A 13615-nucleotide genomic window follows, 5' to 3' on the forward strand; every position below is an offset into this window, starting at 1 on the left:
CTGATGCTGGAGGCGGGGTGGTGACACTCAGCCTGGGACTGCCACTGGTGCTTGGGGGAGGGCACGCGGTGTTCCACGACTACCCCAGCAGTGGCCAGTGCGGCTGGCCCGGGAGCCACTCAAGCTGCTTGGGTGGCGTTGGGGTAGGGTAACCAGACAGCAAGTGTGAAAAATTGGGACAGGGTGGGGGCTAATAGGAGCCTATATAAGAAAAAGACCCCAAAATCGGGACTGTCCCTATAAAATCGGGACATCTGATCACCCTACCTTGGGGTCAGTCGCACTGGCTGCTGCAGAGTCACGGAGGTCACGTGACTTCCATGACCTCCGTGAGAGCCTTGCAGCCTTACCCATAACATGCTAGACTTCATATTTACAGGGACAGTGTCCACTTCAAAATCGTGCATTTATTTTAAAAAATAATTTCTCCTCTCTGTTACTAAGCTCAGCCAGGATTCTCTCTGAGCAAACGGGCTGCATTGTTTAGCTGAAGCCACAAGCACATTTGTCACTTCGCACACCGATAAGAAAACACAAGCTCTGCCCTGAACAGCTTGCTGGCTAGGGAAGGCAGAAAACTCAAAAGACGGTGGACGGCAGGGATGGACCACAAGGGTGGGTTCTCCATCAGTGACAAGTTTTAAATCAAGATTGGATGGTTTTCTAAAAGATCAGCTGTAGGAAACATTTTGGGGAAATTCTACGGCATATATAGATGATCCCAGTGGTCCCCTCTGGCCTTGGAATCTATGAAAAATCAATCCCCATGTATGTGCATTAAGGGGATCAGAACCCATGGACTTCAAGTCTAAGAACACAAGCTTCTGCCTCTTGAGCTAAAGGAGAGATTCCACTAGGTAACAGGGGTAGTGAACTATTATCCTCTTTCACAGGCCAGCCACTACAGAAGACCCCATTCTCCTCCTATGAGGGACGTATGCTCCATGATTGTGGTGGGGTTACAGACACGCTACTCGGCTCCCTTCTGACCTTTGGAGGGGGCTCCTGGAAAGACATTGGCTCCATGATTTTGGGAGGCCGGTGGCGATTGTTCCTCTCCTGCTCCCTGGCGATGTCCTTCTCCATCAGATAAATGTCACTACAGGCAGTAGCAAAGGGAAAGGAAAGAGTTCAGCAGTACAGCTTCCTCCGCACCAGGCAGTCAGCCCTGCGGGGACTTGCTTATGCCAGCATCTCTGACAAGGGTCCTGCCACCTACAGCCTCGGTGGAAACCAATGACCATGGCGGAGAAATGGGGAAAATGGATGTGAGCATGTCCCACCCTCACGCTGCCTCTTCCCGCCCCCACTCCTCCCTCTCCGTCCCAGTGCCTCCAGCCCGCCATTGAACAGCTGATCAGCGGCGGGCGGGAGGCACTGGGGGGCAGCGGGTGGAGCTGATTGGTGGGGCCTGCTGGTGGGTGCTGAGCACCCACTATTTTTTTTCCATGGGCGCTCCAGACCCGGAGCACCTGTGGTGTCAGTGCCTATGGTGGTTCAGGGTGCACTGAACTCTGCGGGTAGAACCAGAGCTCTGGAGAGTTCCCCCCACCCACGCTGGCAGGCAGCGGTCACTGCAGTGCTCTGGCTAGCCAGTAACGGGCCCTACAATACTGCAGTCACTGGCAACGAACCTCCACAGCTCCCCGAGTTACCAGAATCGCTAGACCCTCTTGACTGATCCATCTGGCTGCCCCAGGCCTTTAGCACCATGTGATTCCCCCCCAGCCACCTACCTCAAGCTGCAGACCAGCTCCTTGAACTTGGGCCTGTCGTTGGGGTCGTAGTCCCAGCAGCGCGTCATGAGGGTGTAGAGGACGGGAGGGCAGAGGTCAGGCTTGGGGAGGCGGTCTCCCTTCTCCAGCACCCCGATCACGTCTTTGTTCTCCAGCCAGAAGAAGGGCTGCTTGCCGTAGCTCAGGATCTCCCACATGCACACGGCTGGGCGGGCAGGGGACACAAAGCACCGCGTCTCAGGGGTGGCAAGCATGGCAAGGAGATGGGAAGCACTCGCCAGGTGAGTCAGGCAAGGCACGGGCAGCAGCGCCGCAGGCTTCCCCCACGCTGTGCTGACAGGCCAGTGATTAGATCCCGATTTGGGGGAGCTGAATTCAAATCCCTGCTCTGCCACAGACGCCATGTGTGACCTTGGGCGAGTCACTTAGCCTCACTCTGGCTCAGTTTGCCATCTGAACCATGGGTACTAGCCCTGCCCTGCCTCACAGGGGTGGGAGGAAAAATGCATTAAAGATTGGGAGGTGCGAGATACTACAGAAATGGGGCCAGACAAGTAGTTTAGACAGAGCACGTCCGCCGTCCAGCTCAGGCTCTGCAGTCCAATGAGTCTTTGTCACGGGGATTCCTAGTCACTAAGGACTGCCCTGAGCCCCCCCAAAACTTCGATCAGCTGGCAGCCAAGCTGCATGCTGAGATGCCAGCGGGGGAGGAGGTTGCTGGGGGTGCAATTAGCTCTCCTCATTCAATCTACTTCCCTGCTGTTTCCCTGTGCTTGGAGTAGCCCCACAGACAGGATCTTTTCTCTTGTGCCGAATCTGCAGGGATCTACAATATAACTCCCCCAAAAGGACATCTCTGCTCCCTGCCCAGGCCCTGCCCAGCTCCCGCTACACGCTCTGCTGGCATAACCCCAGGATAACGGCACTGAGATGGCTCTGGATTTACCCCAGGGGAACGGAGAGCAGGATTTGGCCCTGGGGATTAGGAAAGACACTGGCCTGAGATCCATACACTGCCCTGGACCCTTCCTTGACCCACGCTGCACCCTGCTCGTAATTCGCAGTCCCGCTCACCAAACATCCACACGTCACTGGCAGACGTGAAGCGACGGAAGTTGATAGACTCTGGCGACATCCACTTGATCGGGAGGCGAGTCACGGAAGCTTGGAGAGCAGAGAAGATGGTCACGGTTGTGCGGCCCTCCTGCTCTTCCAGCTTTGGGCTTCCCAGCTCTGCCCGTGTCCTGCAATCCCAGTCCAGAGCCCCCCGTTCTCCCTCTCAGTCCTGCGCTCCCCCGCATATGCACACAGCTCTATCAATGCCCCTCAGTCCTGACCTGCAGCCCCCCACTGCTGTCCCAACCACTTGACCTGACACTGCTAATGGTGCATAGTAGCTTTCGGCTGTGGAGAAATGTCCCCCAGCTTGGGGCCAGGTCATTGCAGACGCAAGCTGCCCCTTACCTTTGTAATACTCGTCGTCTTCTATGTACCGGGAGAGACCGAAATCCCCCAGCTTCACACACTCGGAAGAAGCCACCAGGATGTTCCTCACAGCAATGTCCCTGCGGAGACCAGGGACAGCAAGTCAGTCCCGCAGGGGCATGTTGGGCGTCGGCTCTGGCGAGAGCCCCGCCTAGGGTGACCAGGCAATGGATGAGCTCTGGGGACCCACTTCTCCATTGTCTTGCACCTAGTTGTGCAGAAGGGGCGTGTAGCAGGATGATCACCTCTCTCCTGCCCTGAAGGGCTTAAGACAGCCCTGGGAGAGGGCTGTGACAGGAAAAGCCAGGCTGATTGGGGGAGCAGCCACAGCTGGTCCTATAAGAGGGCTGAGGACCAGGAGCTGTAAGACACTCTCTCTCTAGCTTCTTGAGAGAGAAGGCCTGGGCTGCCTAGGGGCTGAGCAGGGTGCCTGAGGTGGAGCGGTGCAGAGGGAGTTGGGGAGCTCCAGCCTGGTAAACCCCCAGGTTGCAGGCCTTGCTAAAAGGCCAAAACGTGTACTGGGGTTGTAGAGGGGCAGCCCAGAGCTAGGCAGAGGTAGCTGGTCCTAACCCCCTTGCCGATGCGGAGTGGTTTACAAACTGCCGTCTGCCCCAGGGAGCGGGGGCTAGATGGGGACTGGCACTCGTCACTGAGGTGAGGTGGGGATAGAGGGTTGGGGGTTCCCCTGGGTGGGGAGACCCAGATTGTGGGTTACTGCTGGGGGCAGAACCCTGACGTTGAGGGGCACCAGGGTCCGGGAGGGACATGGGGGCCAGCGGCAGGCAAGACACTGGGCTGCAGAGGGTGCTCTGGGCTGGAAGAGCTAATTCCCAGGACGACCAGCAGGAGGCGCTGCACCAGTGAGTCGTCGCCGCACCTCAGGGCGGAACAAAGGAAGAATTCTGAGCTGCTAGCACTTAGCAGAGTCGTGAGGCATTGTTTCTGCTCCCTGATTGGATGAGCATCGTTCTTATCCTCAGGAGTGGGGCATAAAAGCCCACTGGGTTTGACTCTCCAGGTCTACGTTTAACACACATATCAGCATAGCTGCATCGGGCTACACCCCCCGTCCCCGACATTGCTATGCCGGCAACACCCCCAGTGTAGACGCAGCTACGTAGCTAACATCATTCAGGGAGGCAGTGTTTCTACGGGGGCAGAAAACCCCCTTCTCTCTGTGTACGCTGCCTCTACACTCGGGGCCTAAGCCGGCATGGGCTCTGTAACGTAGATACACCCCAAAGGTAATGTAACATCTCTCATCACAATCCCACCATCGAACTGTGGGCAAGGTAGGAACCCTCTCTCCTCATTTAACTGCCTCCATAGCAGTGCTCTGGTACGGGATGGGGAGCCTGCTCCCCTGGCTTCGTCAAGCAGGGCCCCAGCCATCTAAAACACACTAGCCGCATGACACAGAGACCCCGCAGCAAAGTGGCCCCATTCAGCTCTTTCCTAAGACCTGACCGACTCGCTACACCCAACGCACGTCTTCCGGGATGTTCATCCCTATAAGGTACCATGTAAGATACATCCAGAAAGCTCAGAACCTGTCAAGACTCATAACCATTACAGGGTGAATGGACGGGTAATATTTAAGGAATAATGTATATATATTGAAAGTCTGATTTGGTGCAGAAATTAGTCCCCAGGGCATAATGCGTCTCCGTGACCCCTTATTCAAGTAAGAGGAATTTGTCATCTCCCCAGTCAGCCAGCGAGGTCACTCAAGGTTCCATTGTCTACTCTTGCCACGGTCAATGGAAAACGACCACAGACCAGGAGAAACAATGGAGACCCCTTACCAGTGGGTCGCCCTGCCTATGAGCAGAAACAAACGGCCATTTTCAGTAGAACAGAGTGCGGCAAGGCACTCTGCCTGCATCCACAGAGGAATCCCCTTTGGGGCTGGGGAACGTGTGTGGACATTTGGATCCTGGTTTCGGTGAAGCCAGTCAGCTCTGCAACACGCTGCACTTTGCGAGGGGAGCCGAATTTATTACCCAGGACAGGTAGCTATTGTTAAGACGCAGGTTCCACGGTTTCCGATTTTATTTCGTGTTGTAACCGGCTGTTTCCATCTCTGTCTCTCGCTTCCTGTTAAATCTTCGTTCTCACTCACACAAACCTACTTGTGGGTTGTTCTAAGCGCTGTGTGGTTTACAGGAGTGGTGGTTTAAAGGAAAACTGGGGTACACCGCACCTCTGGGTGCAGAGGAATTGGAACTCCAGTGTGACAGGGGTACGATTCAAAGGAGTCTTGTTAACCTGCAAGGTGACAACAGGGCAGGCATAGTGCAGAGAAGAGACATTTGGCTGAATGGTTGGTGGTGGCAGGCAGCTGACACCCTGCTACCACCGAAAGACACCCTCTTGCTAGAGGCAGGGGATAGCAGGTGACTCGGTCCTGGGTACCCTGAGAACAAGCCAGGGCCCAGTAATTTGCTGTCGTTGCTGCAGTCTCTCCCAGGTGCTAACTGTGCGTACAGCGAATCACTGATTTTTTTGGTCTCGTTGCTGAACCAAAAGGGCAAAAAAATGTGCCCGGCTCCAGAGCTTGTGTGTCTCACCGGTTCTGCAGCTCTCTGCCAACGTGTCGGCTAATGCCCGCCGCCTTGGCAACACCCTTAGATCGCCCTTCCCCCGCTCTACCTGTGCACGCAGCTGATGGCCTCCAGGTACGCCAGGGCTTTGCCGATCTGCAGCGCGTACAGGATGAGGGTCGGCACCCTGAGGGAGTTCTTGTTCTGCTCGAGGTAATGGCCCAGCTGCACGGGGGCGAGAGACCTGCGGTTAGGGGCAAACCCAGCAGCCGGAGGGGGACCCAAGCAGTGCAAGCCAAAGAAACCCGGCTGTGGGGGAGGAGCAGCCACGCGAGGAAAGAGACGGGAGTCAGAGGCGGCCATGACAGGCAGATATCAGAGAAGCTGGAGCAGGTGTGGGGGAGTGTCTATTGGGATGACTGCCTGGGAGTCCCAATGCCTTTCAGTGCCATCCAAATCTCGAGACTGCGGGGGCCATAATTGTCAGGGCCACCCATTCCGGAGCAGGCAGGAATCATTATTTCTATTTTTATGGGTAGGGAAACTGAGGCACAGAGCGGTGACGTGACTTGCCCTCAAGGTTATTGGCAGCACTAAGGGTGGAACCTGGGTTCCCCGGAAACCAGTCCCCCATTCTAACCACTAGGCCACACTCCCTCTGGCAGGGGCCAGTGGGTGAGGGGCATTCTTTACAGCAGCAAGATTTCCATGTCAAGTCAGGTTCTCTCTCGCCTGTCCCATCCTCTCCCCTCCTTCCCCCACCAAAGAAAGATCATTGCTGCTGAGGAAACATTGCCTGATGCCGTTTCCAGCAGCTTCACTATCTAATGAGGAGCAAGGAGTCCTGCTGCGAAGACCATTCCCCCGCTCCCATGCCCTCCGGCTAGTATACGCCCCCCTGGGTTCATTTCCCCCCCTCACCTCCCCATAGGGGTACAGCTCCATGATGATCCAGGTCGGCTCCTCCTCTGTGATCCCAATGAGCTTCACGATGTGGGGGTGGTCCAGCTTCTTCATCAGCACTGTGAGCGAGAGAGACACTGAGGACGGCTCAGGCACCGAGACGGCACGGCTGATGGGGGCGGGCTGAACCGGGGACCGGCAGCAATGGGAACGTGAACCTCCCCCACCGCAGCGAAAGAAGCAGCTGTGGCAGGTTCATGACTGTCTTAGGAGGCCCGGGTGTAACACCGACAGACCCTGGTCGTCAGCGGGCAGGTTCAAGGAGCTGAGTGTAGGAGCCGGTAATGCACGAGCGAAAAGCCACGTGGCTCTTAGCTAAGGCTGCAGACTTGGTGCTGCTGGCTGGGACACACCCAGAATGTGGGTGGGTTACACAGGCCTCGGAGCAGGACAGAATCCAGCCCTCCCCTAGAGCAGGTGACAATTACCGCCTTCATCTCAGGGCTCTGCTCCTAGACACGGCGCTCCAACGGGCCTGTCGTTCCCTCTCCCGGTGACCCCATCAGGCTCCCTCTCCCTGAGCTATCTCTGTCCCCCTGTTGCCCCAGCACCCCATGAGCCTGTCAGCCCAGTGGATCCCCACCAGAGCAATGCAGGACATAGCCAGAGGTACCGCCGGGCAAGGGGCAGCCGGGAGCTACGTACCAGCTTCGCTCATGAACTTCTCCTTGTTCTCGGGGGCACAGTCCTTCTTGCAGGTCTTCACAGCCACGTTGATCCGCTCCCCGTTCTGGAAGGAGAAGGCGGTGCAGGAGGAGCTTTCACCCTATGCCTTGATCATGGGGCGACGTCCAGGGTTGGAGGAATTAGCACAGCGTGGGGCTAACCAGTGGGGCCTAAGGAGCAGCTGAGGGGGTTTCCCGGGAGGAGAGCGCAGGTAGGAAGTGCACGCAAAGGGGGGATGGAACAGGCCCTGGGCTGAGAAGAGCCAAGATGAAAGGGAAGTTGCGTAGCAGGGGAAATCCACATCCCTGTGCAGCCAGCCCTGATGGGAACGGGCCAGGGTTAAGGGTAATCAGGCCCTGGGGGCCCATGGGCCCAGAAGAGAGGACAAAAGCTGAGAAGGGGGCTGGGCGAAGAGGACATGATCCAGTGATCCCGGCTGCCCAGTGGCTGATGGCTGGTGTGTGCGATATCACTGGACTGAGAAAGTAATAGACTGAAAAAAACTAGCCTCAGAAAGGGCTGGACATCAGATGGACCTGGCCTGTCACAGGGCTGTGTCCACACAGCCACAAGGGGGCGCTGTGGGACTGGCACGTGCCAGAGCCGTGTCTGTGGCGGGGCTGGCATCTGCCCCGCTGTGCCCACCCCTGCCAGACCCATGGTGAGGAATGGTGGTTGTGAGGGGTTGGGGGGCAGCGGCGGCAAAGAGACAGTGAACTCACCTGATTGGTGTAAATGCCCTCGTACACCTCCCCAAAGAAACCTTCCCCCAGGATCCTGCCCAGAGTCACGTCCTCTCGGGAGACCCCGTACTGCTGGGCTGGAGGGAGAAACAGAGAAACCAGAGGCACAAGGTTCATTGGTGCCACCAGCTCATCCCTGGGAGTCCCTGCATGGAGATTTCCCAGTGGGCGATGGCTCCACGGGGCTGGTACATTCAATGCAGCTGAGTGTGACTGATCCTGTGGCCAGCCGCACCCCCGTTCCCAGCCCCGGGGGCTCCCAGGAGACGGGAACTGCCCTCGATATAGACAGAGCCCTCGCTCATCTCCTGCAGGGAAAGCAGAGTCTCCGGGGCTAATGCAACATCCCCCCCATGGGGCCTGTTTGGCGCAGGACGACGACGGTCTCTGAGGAATCGAGTCTATAAAGCATGGGGTGGGTCGGAGCTAACCAAGGGGAGGACAGACGCATGAACCTTTCCACCCACAGTGAGTTGGGGGAAGCCAGAGCCGGAGATTACAGAGAATAGGCCACATCCAGTGCTGGTGTGAATCACTGCCACTCCTTCTCCCCTAACGGAGCAATGCCGATTTATGCCAGTGACAGATGAAGCCCCTCTCTCTCTAACACCCTTCAGACCGTGCTCTGAAGGAGCACCTAGTGGGAGGGGCTGATTGACCCCTAGCTCCTCCCCTCGCAGATCAGCTCTACCCATCACGTCGCCACGGTCCTGGAAGACCTGCCAGCCCCTTTCCCCTGAAGCTGGCATCCCTCCAGCCGGTGGGTTCTCATGTCTTCAAGGAGAAGCATCTCCAGACGAAGCAAAGCTGGAGGGGCCAGACGGGACACCTACCTCCGGATTTGGGTCTCGAGGCCTCATCGGGGATTTCAGCATAAATATCCGAATCTAGGGCAAGAAATTCAGCAGTAAAAGCAGCTGCAGCGCCCGGCCTGGGGTGTTTCCTTTAGTAAACCAGTGGGTCTGAGACCTCCTACGAGCTGTCCCTTATCCTGGGACAGTGTGGCAAGCCCGGGGCCTCTGCCCACACAGCCCATCCGCACTACCCCCTGGCTGCTGGGCATGCTGCAGTTTCCGAAGTTGGGCATGGGAATCACTGCGGTGAATTAGCCCAGGGGTCCGTCTAGGGCAGTGTCCTGCCTGACAGTGGCCAGCACCAGCTGCTGCCAAGGAGGCAGGAAGGATCCACATTGGGGCTGCATTGGGGGTGGGGTTGGTTCCACCCGACTCTGTGGCCGCAGGACAGAAAGGAAAAAGAAGTGTGGGGTCCCCCAGTCAGGGGGCGGGGGCAGGAGGTAGAGGGAGGCTGGATTTAGGGCTTTGCCTTGGGCCCATCTCTAATAAAAGGGAACTGAGATTCTCTGTCCCTTCCCCAAACACTCCCATCCATTTTCGCCTTCTCCCAGTTGCACCGTGGCACTGGCTGGCTCTCTCTCCAGGTCCCAGCTGTGGCCGGCTGGCGAGAGGGGTGAATGAAACTCACCCATACTGATGCTCTCAGTTAACGTGGGTCTTCTCTTGTCTATGTGCCTACAGGGGAAAGCATGGGTGAAAATGCACAAGAGACAAGCTCAGACACTGGTTGTCCTATCCATTCATCCATCCATCCGTCTGTCCATCCATCTCATTCTTCCAGCCATCCACCCAGCTCCAGTATTTCCAAGGTTCCTATCCTCAGGGTATGTAAGCCCCGCTCTGAAGCCAGGTGTTCATGGGATCTCTGAGGACCACACATGGTCAGGGCTTTGGTTTTATGGCCCTTCCTTCCAACCTGGACATCCCGCATTTGTGGTCTCTCTGCCCAGTGCCAACAGACATGCCTCGAGCGGTTATTTTCTACTTACTGTGTGGGGATCTGTGGCAAGCTCACCCTCTTCTCATTCTCTGTTGAGAAAGGGTGAAAGGTTCTTTACTGTACATCTCCTGTCGCCCGCCCTCCTCCCCCCAGTTTTGCTGCCAGACTCTGGGAACATCTTAGCCTCTGCTCTCCCATCCCTGGCCATTCTGCCGAGCCTCCGAGGAAGATATGGGACAGAAGGCAGAGTGCAGTCGGAGGGGACGAAGAGACCACCCCTTCCCCACACACTCAGCAACCTGCATGTGATTATCAAGCCGAGACAACCCAAAACTGCCACTGCACCTGCCTTTCACCTCGGGATGCCATCTGGGATTCAATGCCAGCTGGATCACCAGCGCGGCGAGTTTGGGGACTGTAAATTGGGGCTGATGGGTGCTGGGAACAGGGGGGTAAGAATGTTCCCTGCAGTAAGCCTAGCTCCAGTTTGGGACCTCAGCCCTTGATGTTCATGGGCATCACAATCCCGCGGCATCTGCTTCCCCTCTGGCCTGCCCAGCGCCTGTGCTCACAGAGAGTCGCTCACCTTTCTTGGGACGGACGATGAGGGATGTTTCCTGGTCCCCCTGCAACCGGCAGTAACCGTCTATCAGATCTGCCATGTTCTCCGCCTCGGCCAGGGAGGAGGTTTTAATAGCCAGGGACTATGAAACATGAAAAGTGGGATTGAGGGGGGTTGAAACTCAGGTGAACATTTGCAACCAGCATCCAGATCTGCACCCTCTCAGCTGGATGGGCAACGGGTGGACGCTGCCTAGAGACAGAGCCTCTCGAGGCTCCAGGGGCTAGTGTTGAGATGCGCTGCCATATTGAGCTCACCCCTCTCCCTTCTGGGACACTGGGGTCCAGCAACCCCAAACCACAAGCGACGGGTAAAGGGGTGTACGTGACACACCAGTGCCAGGGTGTGCGTCTAACCGTCCCCATTACAGGCTGGAGCTTGGGTCACGTCCACGCTAAAGGGACAGCAGGAGGTGCAGCAGGATTACACCATGTTACGCCCTCCCAGATGCACCTCTGTATCTGGCCCGATGCATTCATGTCTTTAAAGCACACCGGGGCAAGCACATTGAGTTCAGATGGGGACAAATTGGGCCCCTAACATATTAGTCTGGCACCATCTACAGCTCTTGGCCTGCACTCACACCCTGTGCTAAGAACAGCTGGCGCAGTGTCCTTGCAGCCCTGTTGGTCCCAGGATATTAAACAAACAGAATTTTGTCCAATAAAAGATATTCTCCCCCCTTCCCCCTGCCCTTGTCTTTCTGGTGGTAACATGTAGGGTAACCAGACAGCAAGTGTGAAAAATCGGGACAAGGGGTGGTGGGGGGTAATAGGAGCCATATAAAAAAAAGCTCCAAACATCCCTATAACATCTGGTCACCCTAGTAACATGTGACTGTTATAGAATCATCGAACCAGAGGATTAGAAGGGACCGCAGGGCCATCCAGTGTAACCCTCTGCCAAGACACAGGATGTGCTGTGTCTACACCATCCAAGGCAGATGCCTCCAGCCTCCTTCTGAAAACCTCCAGCGAAGGAGCTTCCACAACCTCCCTAGCCGTCTGCTCCATCATCCTGCTGGTCTCACAGCGAGGGAGTTTTTCCTGAGATTTAATCTAAACCTGCTATGCTGGAGTTTGACCCCATTGCCTCTCGCCCTGGCCTATGCGGCAAGAGAGAACAGCTTTTCTCCAGCTTTTCTATGGCAGTTTTTCTAGTATTTGAAGACCGCTATCATGTCCCCCCCACACTCTCCTCTTTTCCAAACTAAACATACCCAGATCCTTCAGCCTTTGCTCACCTGCCTTGCCTTTGTCCTTCTGATTGTCTTTGTCACTCGCCGCTGGATCCTTCCCATGTCTCTACACCCTTTCTATACAATGGTGACCAAAACTGGACACAGTTCTCCAGCTTAGGCCTACCCAGCGTAGAGTAGAGTGGTACTATCACCGCCCGTGACTTGCATGTTATGCCTCTGTTCATATAACCTAAAACTGCATTTGCTTTTTTTGCAACAGCATCGCACTGCTGACCCATCTTGAGGTTGTGATCCACCACAACAGCCCTTCTCAGCAATGCTGCTGCCAAGCCAGTTATCCCCCATCCCGTATTTGTGCCGTTGTTTTTTCTTCCCTTAGCGTACCACCTGCCATTTGTCTTTGTTGAATTTCACTTTGTTGTTCAGAGCCCAGTTCTCCAATTTATCAAGAACCCTCTGATTTTGAGTTCTATCCTCTCGAGTGTTGGCAACCCCCCCAACTGTGTTATCTGCAGATTTGATCAGTATATGTGACCTGTGACCTTGTTTCTGTTACTACTAAAACCATGCGACACTTTTTTTTGCAGCTATTTTTAGAACAGTCATCTCCCCAAACACCTCGAAATAGTTCTCTGTCTCCCCTTTTCCTCCCCTCCTTTCTCTTTTCCAGCCTTGGCACCAGGGGGAACAACTATTTGATAATCATGGGCTCTTCAGCCTAGCAGACAACATCCAATGGCTGGGAGTTGGAGCTAGACAAATTCAGCCTGGAAACAAGGTGTCATTTTTTTAACGAGGAGGATAATTAACCACTGGAACATTTTACCATGGGTCGTGGTAGATTCTCCAGCACTGACAATTTTAAAATCCAGCCTGGATGTTTTTTTCTAAGAGATTTGATCTAGTACAAATGGGCATTAACTCAGAGAAGTTCTGTGGCCGGTGCGGTACAGGAGGGCAGAGCAGATGATCAGAGTGATCCCTTCCGGCCTTGGACTCTATGTGGCTCTGGGACGGTAAGAGACACCGCAGCACTGCCCATCTCCTCCCTTTACCTGGGGGGTCCCGGTGAGCGTCAGCTGCAGCATGGCTCTGCCCTCCTCCACGGTGCAACACTTGATGGATTTGATCTGCTTGAAATCCGCCAGGCAGGTGGGCTGCAATGCACCAAAACCCCAGTGTGATCACAACGCCGGCGGGGGCTGGGAGACAGCTCAACAAGGACGTCACACACACACACACACACACACACAGTGGGTCCCAGCCCCGCATTTGGTGGGTGTGGGGCGACTAAGCCCTTTCATCTTTTGGGGCTTTAGCCCTGGCCCCCCCGCATACCTTTGCTTCCTTGCTCGTCATCTGCCGGATGCCCTTGGGCCCGATCACTAGGTCCACTGTGATGTTCCACCCTTGCTGGAAGGGAGAGATAAGGACAAGGGCACAGTCTCTGCTCTGCCTCCAAAACAGCCCCGTCTCCCTTCCCAAGGGCTTCTCGGCCAGGGCTTTGCTGCAGCACCCAGCACTGGTCAAGGGGGCTGGAGAACGGACCCCAACAGGGGAGCCCAAGTGGCAGCACGGGGAGCATCCCCACACAGTCCGGCCCAGCGTGGCGGAGCCCTGGCCTGCGGAGAGCACCGGCAGTTCAGTCTCCATCGCCCATCCAGTCCTTGCCTTCTCTGCTGAGGCCAATCAGAGCGCCAGCAAGGGAAGGAGGCAGGGGGAAGTGGACGCTTGTCCGAGAACTGGGCTGAGACTCACTCCGAAATTCCCAAGGGGCTGAGTGGCCTTTACCCTCCATGTAGGGACTGTAGCCGAGAAGCCGACCGCCCTGTCTAGCGCTGGGGGCAGCGCAGACGGTGGCT

General features: G+C 56.1%; 1 protein-coding gene across 7 annotated transcripts in view; it reads right to left on the bottom strand.

Moving 5' to 3' along the window:
* The window catches only part of PTK2B (protein tyrosine kinase 2 beta), a 122521-nt gene that overhangs the window by 14849 nt on the left and 94057 nt on the right, over positions 1-13615 (bottom strand). For all 7 annotated transcript variants that reach the window (XM_030555118.1, XM_030555116.1, XM_030555120.1 and 4 more), the window contains exons 9-22: positions 13092-13166; positions 12809-12910; positions 10517-10634; positions 9980-10019; positions 9619-9665; positions 8970-9023; positions 8116-8213; positions 7373-7457; positions 6686-6786; positions 5874-5989; positions 3201-3301; positions 2811-2900; positions 1737-1941; positions 991-1099 (exon numbers count right to left, since the gene is read on the bottom strand). In XM_030555118.1, coding sequence (XP_030410978.1) covers positions 991-1099; positions 1737-1941; positions 2811-2900; positions 3201-3301; positions 5874-5989; positions 6686-6786; positions 7373-7457; positions 8116-8213; positions 8970-9023; positions 9619-9665; positions 9980-10019; positions 10517-10634; positions 12809-12910; positions 13092-13166 — 1341 coding nt within the window. The remainder of the gene's footprint in view (positions 1-990; positions 1100-1736; positions 1942-2810; positions 2901-3200; positions 3302-5873; positions 5990-6685; positions 6787-7372; positions 7458-8115; positions 8214-8969; positions 9024-9618; positions 9666-9979; positions 10020-10516; positions 10635-12808; positions 12911-13091; positions 13167-13615) is intronic.

This window comes from Gopherus evgoodei, chromosome 3 (genome assembly GCF_007399415.2).
Source record: "Gopherus evgoodei ecotype Sinaloan lineage chromosome 3, rGopEvg1_v1.p, whole genome shotgun sequence".
Classification (NCBI taxonomy): domain Eukaryota; kingdom Metazoa; phylum Chordata; order Testudines; family Testudinidae; genus Gopherus; species Gopherus evgoodei.